The sequence below is a fragment of the Emys orbicularis genome, chromosome 13, assembly GCF_028017835.1.
Source record: "Emys orbicularis isolate rEmyOrb1 chromosome 13, rEmyOrb1.hap1, whole genome shotgun sequence".
NCBI lineage: Eukaryota > Metazoa > Chordata > Testudines > Emydidae > Emys > Emys orbicularis.
Window position 1 is genome coordinate 18,546,431 of NC_088695.1, and position 17,693 is coordinate 18,564,123.

The 17,693-nt window shown below is 48.0% G+C and overlaps 1 protein-coding gene across 1 annotated transcript; it reads right to left on the minus strand.

Moving 5' to 3' along the window:
- Positions 1 to 16,198: 16,198 nt before the first annotated feature.
- On the minus strand, positions 16,199 to 17,236 carry LOC135887542 (zinc finger protein 551-like). The gene has a single exon (XM_065415271.1). It carries the CDS (start codon positions 17,234 to 17,236, stop codon positions 16,199 to 16,201), a length of 1,038 nt encoding a protein of 345 aa, XP_065271343.1.
- Positions 17,237 to 17,693: the final 457 nt, after the last annotated feature.

Below are 17,693 nucleotides of genomic sequence, written 5' to 3' on the forward strand. Positions count from 1 at the left end.
AAACAAAGATAAGCACTCTAGTAAAAGGTACATTTACAAGTTGAGAAAACAAGTAAATCTAAGACGCCTTGCCTGGCTTTTACTTACAACTTTGAAATAAGAGAGACTTGTTTAGAAAGATGGGGAGAACCTCGATTGATGTCTGGTCCCTCTCAGTCCCAAGAGCGAACAACCCCTTAAACAAAGGACACACACAAAAGCCTTTCCCCGCCCCCAAGATTTGAAAGTATCTTGTCCCCTTATTGGTCCTTTGGGTCAGGTGTCAGCCAGGTTACCCGAGCTTCTTAACCCTTTACAGGTAAAAGGATTTGGAGTCTCTGGCTAGGAGGGATTTTAGTACTGTACACAGGAGAGCTGTTACCCTTCCCTTTATAGTTATGACACGCCCCCCAAATCACAGATAGTGTTGGACGTTCGGTTCCACACTGGCTGTGATTTTTTCCTGGAGTTCTAGGAGAAAACAGAGTTAACAAGACACATGTACCTTTAGACATACTACTGATTATATAAAAACTAACAATATGTTTCATTACAAGAACAATTGTTAACCAGTTAACTCTGGGAAACTTTCCCGGGAGAGTGCATCAGCCACTTTGTTAGAAGCTCCCGAAATGTGTTGTATTTCAAAATCAAAATCTTGGAGAGCTAAACTCCACCGAAGAAGTTTTTTGTTGTTTCCCTTGGCGGTATGAAGCCACTGTAGCGCAGCATGGTCTGTTTGTAGTTGGAAACGCCGTCCCCAAACATATGGGCGTAGCTTTTCCAGTGCGTACACAATGGCGTAGCATTCCTTTTCGCTGATTGACCAGTGGCTTTCCCTCTCAGACAGTTTCTTGCTGAGAAACACGACAGGATGGAATTCTTGATCCGGTCCTTCCTGCATTAAAACTGCTCCCACGCCTCGCTCGGAAGCATCTGTGGTTACTAGGAACGGTTTGTCAAAGTCTGGGGCCCTTAGCACAGGGTCAGACATGAGTGTTGCCTTAAGCTGGTTAAAGGCCTTTTGACACTCATCAGTCCACTGAACTGCATTTGGCTGTTTCTTTCTGGTTAGGTCTGTCAGCGGGGCGGCGATTTGGCTGTAGTGTGGTACAAATCGCCTATAATATCCGGCCAAGCCTAAGAAGGATTGGACCTGTTTCTTTGACTTTGGAACCGGCCACTTTTGGATAGCATCCACTTTGGCCTGTAGGGGATTTATAGTTCCTTGACCCACCTGGTGCCCCAGGTACGTCACTTTGTTTTGGCCTATTTGACACTTTTTAGCCTTAACAGTTAGTCCTGCCTGCCGGATGCGCTCGAAGACTTTTTTCAGGTGCTCCAGGTGTTCTGTCCATGAATCAGAAAAAATGGCCACATCATCGAGGTAGGCAACTGCAGATTCTCCCAATCCCGCTAAGAGACCATCTACAAGTCTTTGGAAGGTGGCGGGTGCATTTCGCAACCCGAAAGGGAGTACATTGAATTCATACACCCCTGCCTGGGTGACGAAGGCGGACCTTTCCTTAGCAGGTTCATCTAGTGGTACTTGCCAGTACCCCTTGGTTAAGTCTAAAGTAGAGATGAATTGGGCATGTCCCAATTTCTCCAATAGCTCATCTGTGCGTGGCATTGGATAGTTGTCAGGACGAGTTACAGCATTTAGCTTACGGTAGTCCATGCAAAAGCGTATTTCCCCATCTGGTTTGGGAACTAGAACCACTGGAGATGCCCATGCACTGCTAGAGGGGCGGATTATACCCATCTGTAGCATGTCCTGGATCTCCCTTTGTATAGCCACTTGGGCATGAGGTGACTCCCGGTAGGGTGGGGTTCTAATTGGGTGAGCATTACCTGTGTCAATGGAGTGGTATGCCCGTTCGGTCCGTCCTGGAGTGGCTGAGAAAATCGGTGCAAAGCTTGTGCACAGCTCCTTTATCTGCTGTCGCTGCAGACGTCCCAGGGTCGTGGAGAGGCTCACCTCTTCCACGCCACCATTCCTTTTTCCTTCATAGTAGACACCTGCAGGCCACTCCGCGTCATCAGTTTCCTGGGCTGTAAACTGGCAAACGTTTAATTCTCTAGAATAAAAGGGCTTAAGAGAATTAACATGGTATACCTTAGGCTTTATGTTGGAGGTGGGGGAGGCTATGAGATAGTTAACAGCTCCTAGGCGCTCCTGGACCGTGAATGGTCCTTCCCACGATGCTTCCATTTTATGGGCCTGGAGCGCCTTTAAGACCATGACTTGGTCTCCTACTTTGAAGGACCGTTCTCTGGAATGTTTATCATACCAGGCCTTTTGCTCTTCCTGAGCATCCTTTAGGTTTTCTTTAGCAAGGGCTAAAGAGTGTCGGAGGGTGTTTTGTAGGTTGCTTACAAAGCCTAGAATGTTAGTTCCTGGAGAAGGCGTAAACCCCTCCCATTGCTGCTTCACCAACTGTAATGGCCCCTTAACCTCGCGGCCATACACAAGTTCAAATGGTGAAAACCCTAAACTGGGATGTGGTACAGCCCTGTAGGCAAAAAGCAACTGCTGCAACACTAGGTCCCAATCATTGGAGTGTTCATTTACGAATTTACGTATCATGGCCCCCAAAGTTCCATTAAACCTCTCCACCAGACCATTGGTTTGATGGTGATGAGGGGTGGCAACCAAGTGATTCACCCCATGAGCTTCCCACAGGTTTTTCATGGTCCCTGCCAGGAAATTAGTTCCCGAATCTGTAAGGATGTCGGAGGGCCACCCTACCCTGGCAAAAATGTCTGCTAATGCCTGGCACACACATTTAGCCCTGGTGTTGCTTAAGGATACAGCTTCTGGCCATCGGGTAGCAAAATCTATGAAAGTCAGTATGTACTGCTTTCCTCTGGGTGTCTTCTTTGGGAAAGGACCCAGAATATCCACAGCTACTCGCTGAAATGGGACCTCAATTATGGGTAGTGGCTGGAGAGGGGCTTTAACCTGGTCTTGGGGCTTTCCCACTCGTTGGCACACCTCACAAGACCGGACATAATTAGCAACGTCCTTGCCCATTCCCTCCCAGTGGAAGGACTTCCCCAACCGGTCTTTGGTTCTGTTCACCCCAGAATGGCCACTGGGATGATCATGGGCTAAGCTCAAGAGCTTTACCCGATACTTAGTGGGAACTACCAGCTGTCTTTGAGGATGCCAGTCTTCCTGGTGCCCACCAGAAAGAGTCTCCTTGTATAAAAGTCCTTTTTCTACAACAAACCGGGATCGGTTAGAAGAGCTGAGAGGCGGTGGGGTGCTCCGCGCCGCCGCCCAAGCTTTCTGAAGGCTGTCATCTGCTTCCTGCTCGGCCTGGAACTGTTCCCTTGATGCTGGAGACATCAGTTCCTCCTTGGACTGTGGACTGGGGCTTGGTCCCTCTGGAAGCGATGCAGGTGCTGGGGCTGTTTCCATTGACTGTGAACCGCTGTTCGCTGGTGCACTATGTGGTATCTCAGGCTCTGGCTGAGCCTCTTGGGTAAGGTTATCTGCTGCTTCCGCCAGTTCAGGCTCGCTGGTGTCCTCTGGCATTGGAGTTGTAGACGGGCTTGCAAGCGCTGGACTCAGGGCTGACAATGGTTCTGGTGCTGGTTGCATTGCCAGTTCCGGTTCTGGGACTGGCTTTGGCTGGGTCTCTGGGATTGGATCCACTACGGCTGTTGCAGTCGTTGGCAGGGGATCCGGTTCCACCACCTTTGTTTGGGTCTCTGGTAACACAGACGGGGTCCTGGTGGACGGCTCAGGAACAGGGATGGGGGTGGAAGCTTGCTTAGCCTGGCTGCGGGTGACTATTCCCACCCTCTTGGCTAGCTTCACATGGTTGGCCAAGTCTTCCCCCAGTAGCATGGGAATGGGATAATTGTCATAGACTGCAAAAGTCCACATTCCTGACCAGCCCTTGTACTGGACATGCAACTGGGCTGTAGGCAAGGTTACAGACTGTGACACGAAGGGTTGAATTGTCACTGTAGCCTCCGGGTTGATGAGTTTGGGGTCCACTAGGGATTGGTGAATAGTTGACACTTGTGCCCCAGTGTCCCTCCAAGCGATAACCTTCTTTCCGCCCACTCTCAAGGTTTCCCTTCGCTCCGAGGGTATGAGAGAGGCATCTGGGTCTGGGGTTCTTTGGTGTGATTGGGGTGTAATGAACTGTAATCGGTTGAAAGCAACAGAGGGTCCTGTGGCACCTTTAAGACTAACAGAAGTATTGGGAGCATAAGCTTTCGTGGGTAAGAACCTCACTTCTTCAGATGCAAGAGAAGTGAGGTTCTTACCCACGAAAGCTTATGCTCCCAATACTTCTGTTAGTCTTAAAGGTGCCACAGGACCCTCTGTTGCTTTTTACAGATTCAGACTAACACGGCTACCCCTCTGATACTTGTAATCGGTTGGGGTTCTTGGGGCAGTGAGCCTTTATATGCCCCAATTCATTACATTTAAAACATCGCCCTGCTAAGGTATCACCGGGGCGATGTTGGTTGCTGGAGACTGGTGTGGTGGGGTGAGAAGGCGTCTGGGGTTTCCCTTGGGATGTGGGTGGGGCCTTGGGTTGTCCCCGGTGATAAGGTTTTGTTTCGGCTTGCCCCTTCTGATATTCGCTCCAACTTCTACTAGCTTTTTTCTTTTCTGTCACCTCCACCCATTTGGCTCCAATCTCCCCCGCCTCGGTTACAGTTTTGGGCTTCCTATCTAGGATGTACCTTTCTATTTCCTCAGGAACACCCTCTAAAAACTGCTCCATTTTTACTAGGGAAAGCAGATCTTCCAGAGATTTAACATTTGCTCCTGATACCCAGGCATCACAATTTTTGTCAATGTGGTAGGCATGCCGGGTAAATGACACATCTGGTTTCCACCTTAGGGCTCTGAACCGCCGACGGGCATGCTCAGGTGTTAGCCCCATTCTGATTCTGGCCTTGTTTTTAAAAAGTTCATAACTGTTCATGTGTTCCTTAGGCATTTCAGCCGCCACCTCTGCTAAGGGTCCACTGAGCTGCGGCCTCAGCTCTACCATGTACTGGGTTGGAGGGATGCTGTATCCAAGGCAGGCCCTTTCAAAATTTTCTAAGAAGGCCTCAGCATCATCGCCTGCCTTGTAGGTGGGGAATTTCCTGGGATGGGAAGGGGTACCTGGAGAGGAGTTGCTAGAATGGTTTGATGCATCCTGCCTAGCACTTGCTGCTTCCAGTTCATGCTGCCTTTCTTTTTCTTTCGCCTCCTCTTTGGCTTTTTCCAGCTCCATCTCTTTTTCTTTCAGCTCCATCTCTCTCTTGTGGGCCTCCTCTTTGGCTTTCTCTTCTCTTTTATGGGCCTCCTCTTCAGCTTCTTTCTCGAGTTTTTTAATTTCAAGCAGTCTCTGATGTTTTCTTTCATTTTCTTCTGCTTCTAGTATGGCCAGTTCTATTTTGTTAGCTGCTTCTTTGGTAGTCATTTTCCTGTTTTCTTGTGCTGGGTCACACCCTCTGCAGTTGACTGAAACTGGGATGTATTTAGCTTAGGCTCCTGCTGAGTGCTGCTGAGTTAACAGAGACTTTCTAACTAGCTACTTCCGAGGATGTAAAAAGAAAAAAAAAAACAATTCAGCTTGTAAATTACCTTTACCAGATCAAAGTTTGCTCACTGATTGAACCCTTCTCTTAACAAAGCCCCTTGTTAAAAAAACTTAACACCTCTGCCTTCAGGGAAGGAGAGATAAGATATGCATCTACCTTCAGCTCTGCTCTCCAAGCAGCTAGAAGGGAAAAAAAATCTCTTACTGGCTTTTGGGTTTAAAACGATCCCACCGCTGTGCCACCATGTCAAGACTGTATCCCTACTTTGAACTTTAGGGTACAAATGTAGGGGCCTGCATGAAGACTTCTAAGCTTAACTACCAGCTTAGTTCTGGTCCGCTGCCACCATCCCAAAGCTAATTCCCTTTCCTGGGTAGCCTTGAGAGACCTTCACCAATTCCCTGGTGAATACAGATCCAAACTCCTTGGATCTTAAATAAGGAGAAATTGACCCTTCCCTCCTCCTTCCTTTCACCAACTCCTGGTGAATACAGATCCAAACCCCTTTTGGATCTTAAAACAAGGAGAAATCAATCAGGTTCTTAAAAAGAAGGCTTTTAATTAAAGAAAAAGTTAAAAATCATCTCTGTAAAATCAGTATGGAAAATAACTTTACAGGGTAATCAAACTTAAAGAGTTTAGAGGAACCCCCTCTGTCTTAGGTTCAAAGTATAGCAAACAAAGATAAGCACTCTAGTAAAAGGTACATTTACAAGTTGAGAAAACAAGTAAATCTAAGACGCCTTGCCTGGCTTTTACTTACAACTTTGAAATAAGAGAGACTTGTTTAGAAAGATGGGGAGAACCTCGATTGATGTCTGGTCCCTCTCAGTCCCAAGAGCGAACAACCCCTTAAACAAAGGACACACACAAAAGCCTTTCCCCCCCCCCCAAGATTTGAAAGTATCTTGTCCCCTTATTGGTCCTTGGGGTCAGGTGTCAGCCAGGTTACCCGAGCTTCTTAACCCTTTACAGGTAAAAGGATTTGGAGTCTCTGGCTAGGAGGGATTTTAGTACTGTACACAGGAGAGCTGTTACCCTTCCCTTTATAGTTATGACAGAAGGAGATTCCACCACCTCCCTAGGTAACCCATTCCAGTGCTTCACCACCCTCCTAGTGAAAAAGGTTTTCCTAATATCCAACCTAAACCTCCCCAACTGCAACTTGAGACCATTACTCCTTGTTCTGTCATCAGGTACCACTGAGAACAGTCTAGATCCATCCTCTTTGGAACCCCCTTTCAGGTAGTTGAAAGCAGCTATCAAATCCCCCCTCATTCTTCTCTTCTGCAGACTAAACAATCCCAATTCCCTCAGCCTCTCCTCATAAGTCATGTGCTCACATCCCTTGATCTGCTGGCAATGCCCCTACTTATACCGCCCAAAATGCCATTAGCCTTCTTGGCAACAAGGGCACACTGTTGACTCATATCCAGCTTCTCGTCCACTGTAACCCCTAGGTCCTTTTCTGCAGAACTGCTGTCTAGCCATTCGGTCCCTAGTCTGTAGCAGTGCATGGGATTCTTCCGGCTTAAGTACAGGACTCTGCACTTGTCCTTGTTGAACCTCATCAGGTTTCTTTTGGCCCAATCCTCTAATTTGTCTAGGTCCCTCTGTTTCCTGTCCCTACCCTCTAGCGTATCTACCACTCCTCCCAGTTTAGTGTCATCTGCAAACTTGCTGAGGGTGCAGTTCACACCATCCTCCAGATCATTAATGAAGATATTGAACAAAACCGGCCCCAGGACCGACCCCTGGGGCTGCCAACTAGACATGGAGCCGTTGATCACTACCCGTTGAGCCCGACGATCTAGCCAGCTTTCTATCCAATCAGCTGAACATGAGTTCCCAGGGCTAATGCAGTCCTTGGATGTATAAACAGGGGAATATCCAGAAGGAGTAGGAAGGTTGTGTTACCTCTGTATTTGGCAGTGGTCCAATCACTGCTGGACTATTGCATTGATAAACTGGAGAGTGTTCAGAGAAGAGCCGTGAGAATGATTAAAGGACTGGAAAACAAGCTGTAAAGTGACAGAGTGAGCTCCTGGGGTCTATTTTTGCTTTGCAAAGGGAAGGTTAAGGGGTTTCTTGCTCACAGTCTATAGGTACCTACATGGACAACAGAAATATGATACAGGGCGGCTCTTCATGTTACCAGACAAAGGTGTAACAAGATCTAATGGCTGGAAGGTGTAGCCAAATGCAAACAAGTAACAAGGTGCAATTGTTTAAAGTGAGGAGTTATTAGCCAAGGAGGAAATTTACTAATTTTTAAATCAAGATTGGATGTTTTTGAAGCTATACGCTCTAGTTCAAGCAGTAATTAATCCAAGGAAGTTCTATGGCCTGTTATAGAGGAGGTGGGACTAGGTAATGACAATTGTCCCTCCTGGCCATGTAATCAATGAATCTATGTAAAGCTTCCCCACAGAGACCAGCCCAATAACTATTTGGAAATCAGTTGAGAGTAGGATTGCCAGATGTCCGGTTTTCAAAGGGAATCTGCTGCGTCCAGTCAGCACATCTGACCAGACACTAAGGGTATGTCTACACTACGGGATTAATCCGAATTTACATAATTCGAATTTGGGAAACAGATTGTATAAATTCGATTGTATGCGGCCACACTAAGCACATTAATTCGGCGGTGTGCGTCCATGTACCGGGGCTAGCGTCGATTTCTGGAGCGTTGCACTGTGGGTAGCTATCCCATAGCTATCCCATAGTTCCCGCAGTCTCCTCCGCCCATTGGAATTCTGGGTTGAGATCCCAATGCATGATGGGGCCAAAAACATTGTCGCGGGTGGTTCTGGGTATATCCTCCCCCCTCTCCAGGAAGCAACGGCAGACAACCGTTTCGCGCCTTTTTCCTGGGTGAACAGTGCAGACGCCATACCACGGCAAGCATGGAGCCCGCTCAGCTCAAGACAGCAGTCATGAACATTGTAAATACCTTGCGCCTTATCGTGCAGTTTATGCTGAACAAGAACCTGGAAAACCAGGCGGCGAGGAGCAGGCTACAGCAGCGCAGCGACGAGAGTGATGAGGATATAGACATGGAATTCTATCGAACCGCGGGACCCGGTGCTTTGGAGATCATGCTGTTAATGGGGCAGGTTATAGGCATGGAACGCCGATTCTGGGCCCGGGAAACAAGCACAGACTGGTGGGACCGCATAGTGTTGCAGGTGTGGGACGATTCCCAGTGGCTGCGGAACTTTCGCATGCGTAAGGGCACTTTCATGGAACTTTGTGACTTGCTTTCCCCTGCCCTGAAGCGCCAGAATACCAAGATGAGAGCAGCCCTCACAGTTGAGAAGCGAGTGGCAATAGCCCTGTGGAAGCTTGCAACGCCAGACAGCTACCGGTCAGTCGGGAATCAATTTGGAGTGGGCAAATCTACTGTGGGGGCTGCTGTGATGCAAGTAGCCAAAGCAATCACTGAGGTGCTGCTACAAAAGCTAGTGACTCTGGGAGATGTGCAGGTCATAGTGGATGGCTTTGCTGCAATGGGATTCCCTAACTGTGGTGGGGCGATAGATGGAACCCACATCCCTATCTTGGCACCGGAGCACCAGGGTACCCAGTACATAAACCGCAAGGGGTACTTTTCAATGGTGCTGCAAGCACTTGTGGATCACAAGGGACGTTTCACCAACATCAACGCGGGCTGGCCGGGAAGGGTTCATGATGCTCGCGTCTTCAGGAACACTACTCTGTTTAAAGGGCTGCAGCAAGGGACTTACTTCCCGGACCAGAAAATGACCGTTGGGGATGTTGAAATGCCAATAGTTATTCTTGGAGACCCAGCCTACCCCTTAATGCCATGGCTCATGAAGCCATACACAGGCAGCCTGGACAGGAGTCAGGAGCTGTTTAACTACAGGCTGAGCAAGTGCAGAATGGTGGTAGAATGTGCATTTGGCCGTTTAAAAGGTCGCTGACGATCGCTACTGACTCGCTCTGACCTCAGCCAAAGAAATCTCCCCATTGTTATTTCTGCTTGCTGTGTGCTCCACAATCTCTGTGAAAGTAAGGGGGAGACCTTTATGGCAGGGTGGGAGGCTGAGGCAAATCGCCTGGCTGCTGATTATGCGCAGCCAGACACCAGGGCGATTAGAAGAGCACACCAGGAAGCGCTGTGCATCAGAGAAGCTTTGAAAACCAGTTTCATGACTTGCCAGGCTACAGTGTGAAATTTCTGTTTGTTTCTCCCTTCATGAAAACCAGCCTCCTTTATTGACTCATTCATTCTCTGTAAGGAACCCACCCTCCCTGTTCCCCCAGCTTTCTTTCAAAGGAAATAAAGTCACTATCGTTTAAAAATCATGTATTCTTTATTAAGTGATTATAAACATAGGGAGAGAACCAAGAAGGTAATCTGGGTGAGGTTTGGGAGGAGGATAGGAGGGAAGTAAAAGGCCACTGAACAAATTCAATATAATGACAGCCTTTTGGTTGGGCTGTCCACTGGGGTGGAGTGGGAGGGTGCACGGAGCCTCCCCCCCCCCGCGTTCTTACACGTCTGGGTGAGGAGGATATGGAACATGGTGAGGGGGGAGGGAGGTTATACAGCGGCTGCAGCGGCACTCTGTCATCCTGCTGCCGTTCCTGAAGCTCCACCAGACGCCGGAGCATGTCCGTTTGCTCACGCAGCAGCCCCAGCGTTGCAGCCTGCCACCTCTCATCTCGAGCGTCCCTCAAGACCTCACGTTCACTGGCATCTTTCCTAAATTTAGATACAGTGTCCTTCCACTCATTCAAATGAGCTCTTTCATTGCGGGTGGATTCCATTATTTCTGTGAACATGTCGTCTCGCGTCCTCTTTCTACGCCGCCTTATCTGAGATAGCCTTCGGGACGGAGGAGGGAGGCTTGAAAAATTTGCAGCTGCTGGAGGGAGGGTTGAAAAGAAGGAGAGAAGTTTTTAAAATGATACATTTTACAGAACAATGCTTATACTCTTTCATGGTGAAAAACACTATTCACATTACATAGCACATGTGATTTCAGTACAAGGTCGCATTTTCCATCTTAATATTGAGTGCCTGTGGCTTTGGTGTTAGAGATCACAGACGCAGGTCCGGGCAACAGAATTCAGCTTGCAGGCAGCCATGGTAAGCCATTGTCTTTCGGCTTCTGCGCCCTCCTTTCCCACATACCAAGCAAAGCCTGTTGACTGCTGCGGTTTTCCTGTTAACCTTCAGCAGCAGAAAACAAACTAACCCCCCCTCCATCCAATTCTCTGGGATGATCGCTTTATCCCTCCCCCCACCGCGTGGCAGGTATCAGGGAAGATCCCTGCAGAAACCAAACTAACCCCCCCGCCTCCCCCCCTCCCGCCATGAATTCCCTGGGATGATCAATGTACCCCTCCCCCGACCGCGTGGCTGGTAACAGGGAAGATCCCTGCTAGCCAAACGCGAAAAGCTCAGGGATGGGGAAGAGGAGGCTAACTGCAGGGAAGGATTTCTTTTCAGCCACAGGCAAACAGCCCAGTAGGAACGGCCACCTCTGTCCCCTTAATTAAGTTCCCGTATTTCAACCAGGTTACCATGAGCGATATCACTCTCCTGAGGATTACACAGCAAGATAAAGAACGGATGTTGCTTGAATGCCAGCAAACACCGGGACCATACGCTGCCAGGCTTTGTCAGGCAATGATACCAGATTACTTGCTGCAAGCATGGCGTGGTCAAGTGTCCTACCATGGAGGACGGAATAAGGCTGCACTGCCCAGAAACCTTGTGGCAAGTCTTTTGGAGTACCTCCAGGAGAGCTTCATGGAGATGTCCCTGGAGGATTTCCGCTCCATCCCCAGACACGTTAACAGACTTTTCCAGTAGCTGTACTGGCCGCGAATGCATCCCAAGTCCTCAGGGCAAATTAATCATTAAAAAACGCTTGCTTTTAAACCATGTTTTATATTTTAAAAGGTAAACTCACCTGAGGTCCCTTCCATGGGGTCATGGTCTTGGCTACTGGCTTGGGAGGGTACTTCAGTCAGGCTGAGAAAAAGATCCTGGCTGTTGGGGAGAACGGAGTGCTGGGTGCTCTCTGCAAGCTCGTCGTCCTCCTCCTCCTCCTCTTCCCCATCCGCAGAATCCTCAGGTGTAGCTGATGAGACTATCCCCGACCCGGAATCCACGGTCACAGGTGGGGTAGTGGTGGCGGCCCCCCCTAGAATTGCATGGAGCTCGGCGTAGAAGCGGCATGTCCGCGATTCTGACCCGGAGCGACCGTTTGCCTCCTTTGTTTTTTGATAGGCTTGTCTGAGCTCCTTGACTTTCACGCGGCACTGATCTGAGTCCCTATTGTGGCCTCTCTCCATCATGCCCTTGGAGATTTTTTCAAAAGTTTTGGCATTTCGTCTTTTCGAACGAAGTTCTGCTAGCACTGAATCCTCTCCCCATATAGCGATCAGATCCAGTACCTCCCGTACGGTCCATGCTGGTGCTCTTTTTCGATTATCAGCCTGCATGGTTACCTGTGCTGATGAGCTGAGCTATCTGTGGTCACCTGTGCTCTCCACGCTGGGCAAACAGGAAATTAAATTCAAATTTTCCTGGGGCTTTTCCTGTCTACCTGGCCAGAGCATGCGAGTTCAGATTGCTGTCCAGAGCGGTCACAATGGTGCACTCTGGGACAGCTCCCGGAGGCCAATACCATCGAATTGCGGCCACACTAACCCTAATTCGAAATGACAAAATTGATTTTGGCGCTACTCCGCTCGTCGGGGTGGAGTACAGAAATCGATTTTAAGAGCCCTTTATTTCGAAATAAATGGCTCCGTTGTGTGGACGGGTGCAGGGTTAATTCGATTTAATGCTGCTAAATCCGAATTAAAGTCATAGTGTAGACCAGGCCTAAAACTCCGGTTTGGCTGCAGTAACTGGCCTCTGCCATTTGGGGACAGGAAAAACAGCAGCTGTGGCTGAAGCCACATGGAGGAGCTGCTCTCTGCTCAGCTGCTGATGCCTGACAGAGAGCAGTGGCTGGCTTCCAGACTGGGCTGCAAGAGGTAGATGCCACCACCCGGGGGAAAATCCTATCCACCATCCCCCTTCTGTCCCGCTGTGCCCTGACTGCTCCGTCCCTCGCCCCTCCCCACCCCGGTCCCTTGTTCCAGGGACCCACCCCCACGTGTCCCGGCTCATTGCTTTGGGGACCAACCCTCTCCCCCCCCCAACTCTGCTGTGCCCTGATTGGGCAGGTGGGCAGGCTCCACATCAGCTCCTCCCAGCCTGACTCTGCAGGCAGCGAGTCCCAGGAGAGGGGGGAATGAGGTCCCCCACTCATCCCCCTCCCCCGGGACTCACCTGCTGCCCGAGGGAGAGGGGTGAGGCCTTGGGGGAAGGAGCAGGGCAGGGCAAGGGTGTTCAGTTTTCAGCCATTAGAAAATTGGCAACCCTAATGGTAATGCTGAGGGTGGGGACTGGGAGCAGCAGGGGAGAGCTGAGTCTAAATGCACCATGTGTTGCTATTTCTTCCTCTCTCTTCTAACCCTTCTTTGCTACCAATCATTCCCCTTTTGTTCTATTTTCCTCCTTTTGTTACTTTCACTCCGTTTTCACCCCTTCACACAGCCACATTCTGTCTCTCACACTTACACACAGTCTCTTAGGCCACACAGCCCTTGGGATCTCTCAGCTGCCCCTGGGCCTCCTCTCTGCCCATTGCATCTCTCAGACCCACCCCAGCTGCACTGGGGCTCTAAGCCACCCTCTCTGAGCTTTCAGTCCCCTCCTGGGACTCTAAGGATCATCATGCCCCTGGCAGAGCTCTGGGAGACAAACTTCACACACACACACAAATTATTAGGAATTTATTTGTATAAAACAAAACAGATTAATGTAAACATTTCAGTGACTCAATTTTCAAAAGACTCTCCCAAAACCTGAATTTCATTAAACATGAGTCCCTGAACCACCCCACCGTCCGGAAACAAGAAAATCCCTCCCAGGGCAATTATTTCCTGAATAATCCTGGTGTGTCACAATCTCAGATGAGTCCCTGCCTGAAAACAGGTATAAGGTATTCCAGCTACCGTCCTTCCCTTCCCTTCCAGTAATACACTCCCCATGACAGAAAGAGCTGGGAAGGGACAGAAGAACATCAAATACTAATAATCATGGATTACATCAAAAATGTAATGCCCATTTTGCTTCAGTACTCATTTATGTGACCAGATAGTTAACATAATTAATATTAACAGCAAGCGAGGAATGCAAGCCAAAATAGGGAAAGAACAGGTTAAAGAATAGTTAGATAATAGTATTCAAATTGGGATGTCCTGATGAAATTTACTCTAAGGTACTTAAGGAACTAGCTGAAGAAGTCTCTGAATCATTAGCAAGTATCTTTGAGAACTCCTGGTGGGTGAGTGACGTCCCAGAACATGGGAGTAAAGCAAACATTGTAGCTATCATTAAAAAGGGAAACAAAGAAAACTGGAGGAACTATAAACCAGTTACACTAACTTCAACAACTGGAAAGATACTGGAACAAATTATTAAACAATCAGTCTGTAAGTACCTACTGGATATAGGATAAGAAATAGCCAACATGGATTTTTCAAAAATTTCAAAAAGGCTTTGACAACGTCCCTCACGAAAGGCTCTCAAGCAAAGAAAGCTGTCATGGGATAAGAGGGAAGAGCCTCTCATGGATCAGTAACTGGTTAAAAAAATAGGAAACACAGGATAGAAATAAAAGGTCAGTTTTCAGAATGAAGAGAGGTAAGTAGTGGTGTCTCCCAGGGGTCTGTACTGGGACCAGAACTGTTTAACATATTCATAAATTCTCTGGAAAAAGGGGTAAACAATGAGGTGGCAAAATTTGCAGATGATAAAAAACTACTCAAGATAATTAAGTCCAAAGCAGACTGCGAAGAGTAACAAAGGGATCTCACAAAACTGGGTGACTGGGCAACAAAATGGCAGATGAAATTCAGTGTTGATAAATGCAAAATAATGCACATTGGAATACATAATCCCAACTATACATATAAAATGATGGGGGTCTAAATTAGCTCTTACCACTCAAGAAAGAGATCTTTGGAGTCATTATGGATAGTTCTCTGAAAACATCCACTCAATGTGCAGCGGCAGTCAAAAAAGCAAACAGAATGTTGGGAATCATTGGGAAAGGGATAGATAATAAGACAGAAAATATCATGTTGCCTCTATATAAATCCATGGTACGCCCACATCTTGAATACTGTGTCCAGATGTGGTCGCCCCATCTCAAAAAAGATATATTGTAATTGGAAAAGATTCAGAAAAGGGCAACAAAAATGATTAGGAGTATGGAACAGCTTCCGTATGAGGAGAGATTAATAAGACTGGGACTTTTCAGCTTGGAAAAGAAACGGCTAAGGGGAGCTATGATTGAGGTCTATAAAATCATGACTGGTGTAGAGAAAGTAGATAAGGAAGTGGAGGGGTAGGACTTTTTGTTAGGCATGAGGCAGGCTCTACCCTGAGGCAGAAATGTAGCAGCCTGCCTGCCTATGTTCCTTCATTGCAATGAAGCAGCTGTTTTGCCAGGTTTGGAAATGCAATCAGCCAGTGCTATCCCTTAAATTGCCTGGAGGCTCATTTTATAGAAGATAACGGGGATTGGATTGAAACAAAATTCATTCCGTTTTTATTTGAGAGGGGATAAGGTGTGGAAGAATAAGAGTGTTCTGTGCAAAACTGTTTCAACATTTGAAATAAAACACTGTTCTTGATGGGGAAAAAAACAACATTGTTAATGGTGCTATTGATAGTTGATCTCATTTTCTGAGGCAGAAATGTAGCAGCCTGCCTGCATAGTAATGTGGTTAATGTTCCTATTCTTAGTTAACTGTTCCCATTCTCAGTGAATACGGTACACGGTAATAACAGTAACAGTGAAACTTGGCCTCTTCTGTACTTGCATTCTCCTGAACCACTTCATACACAGTAATTAGTGGCCCATCACAACTCTCCAGGGAGTTGGACAACTATTATCTCCATTGTAGGGATAGGAGAAATGGGCACAGAGAGAAGAGGGGAAGTGACCAGGACTAGCTCACACCCACGAATCTTAACTCTCATTTCCCCCACCCTCCCCTCTAACCACTAGACCACACTCCCGAAAGGGCATCCCTCAGAGTTCCCACCTCTTTGTGGAATCTCCACCATGAATTCCCCAATCTCCAGCCGCCCCTACCATCCATGACTGCATAGATGTCCAATACACTGAGCAGTGCTCCGACATCCTGTTAGTTCAGATCAGCAGCTCTTCCTGCCTTGTAACGACAGCCGCAGGGGGCCCCTTGCTGCTTCCCTGAATAACATTCCCCTGTCCCTACCCCAAGATGCCCTGGAGCTGCAGAGACAACTCAGGCAAGAACTGCAATGGAGCATTTTTTTCTCTCCTTTAAATAGGAAAATGTGTGTGTAACCCACAGAAATGTCTCTCTACCAATCCCATCTCCTGCTTACCCCAGACCCTGAAATCACCCAGCGTTCCGTCCTCTTCTACCCCTGCCAACTATCTCCCACTGAAACCCAAACCCTTCATCCACTTGCTGCCCCTGCAAAGACCGTCCATCAATGAAGTACACTTACACTTTGCTTCAGGAGAGCACAGACGCATTGTCCCATAGTGAGAGCTCCTGCCACTTGCTAGCCTGTGTGGAGTTTCTGGTGGGACATTAGAGAGACCTTCACCTTGTAGCTTTTCCCACAGACAGAACATTTATAGTTTCTCTTTGTTGTGTGAGCTCTCTGATGTGAAATAAGTTCTGACCTCTGCTTGAAGCTTTTTCGACAGACAGAACATTTATATGGTGTCTTTCTAGTGTGGGTTTTCTGATGTCTAATGAGGTCAGAGCTGCTAGAGAAGTTTTTCCCACACTCGAGGCAGTTAAAGGATCTCTCTGGCCTGTGCATTTTCTGGTGTGAAATAACATGAGCCTTCCGACTGAACCCCTTCCCACACTCAGGGCAGTAATAGGGTTTTTCTCCCGTGTGGATTATCTGATGATTCATAAGGTCTGAGCTCTGCTTGAAGTTTTTCCCACACTCAAGGCATTTATACGGTCTCTCTCCAGTATGGATCCTCTGATGTCTAATAACAGCTGAGCTGTCACTAAAGTTTTTTCCACAGTCAGGGCACCTATAGGGTATCTTTCCAGTGTGCATTCTCTGATGTCTAATGAGGTGTGAGTGCCGAGTGAAACTTTTCCTGCACTCAAGGCAGTTATAGGGTCTCTCTCCCGTGTGAATTCTCTGATGCATAATTAGGTTTGAGCCTTTATTGAAACTTTTCCCACATTCAAGGCAGTTATAAGGTCTCTCTCCTGTGTGGATTTTCTGGTGTGAAATAAGGGTTGAGCTCCGCTTGAAGCTTTTTCCGCAGTCGGGGCATTTATAGGGTTTCTCTTCTGTGTGCACTCTCTGATGCACAACAAGGGTGGAGCTCCGAGGGAAGGATTTCCCACACTCTGGGCAGTTATAGGGTCTCTCTCCTGTGTGGACTCTCCGATGAATAATCAGGGATGAGACGTTACTGAAGGTTTTCCCGCATTCAGGACAGCTATAGGATCTCTCTCCTGTGTGGATTTTATGATGCACAATGAGATGTGATCTCCGATCAAAGCTTCTCCCGCACTCAGGACATTCATACAGTTTCCCTTTAGTGCAGATTCCTGGCTGGATCATGTCTTCAGGAAGGCCTTTCAAATCTCCCTCTCGGTGAGTGGGTTTATCCAATCTCTCCCCAGCGGAGTTTTCCTGCTGCCCCTCTGGCCTGTGCTGATTTTCACAGGCTTCTCCCTGCTCAGGACTCCAGGAAACTTCCCCTTCAGATCTTCCCAATAGTGTTCTCTGTGCTTCCATTTGCTCAGACCTCCCTGCTGAGGATTCACCTCCTTGTTCTCACTCACCATCCCATCACCTGATGTGACAGAGTGACAATCCAGACATGAGTCAGTCCCTGCACTGGAGGAAAGGGAATGTCAGAAAGCGGAAGAGGAAAGGGAGGAACAAATTAAAATACCTGTTGGGAAGATTGAAAAATCAGTTGTATCCTTCCCCAAACCTTTCCCTAGCAGAGAAGTGGGGGACCAGCAGGGCCGTCCTTAGGCATACGCAGCACATGCAGCTTCATAGGGCACCA

Excerpts from the sequence above, each read along its gene's own strand:
- LOC135887542 (XM_065415271.1), bottom strand. The coding sequence starts at position 17,236 with ATGATCCAGCCAGGAATCTGCACTAAAGGGAAACTGTATGAATGTCCT.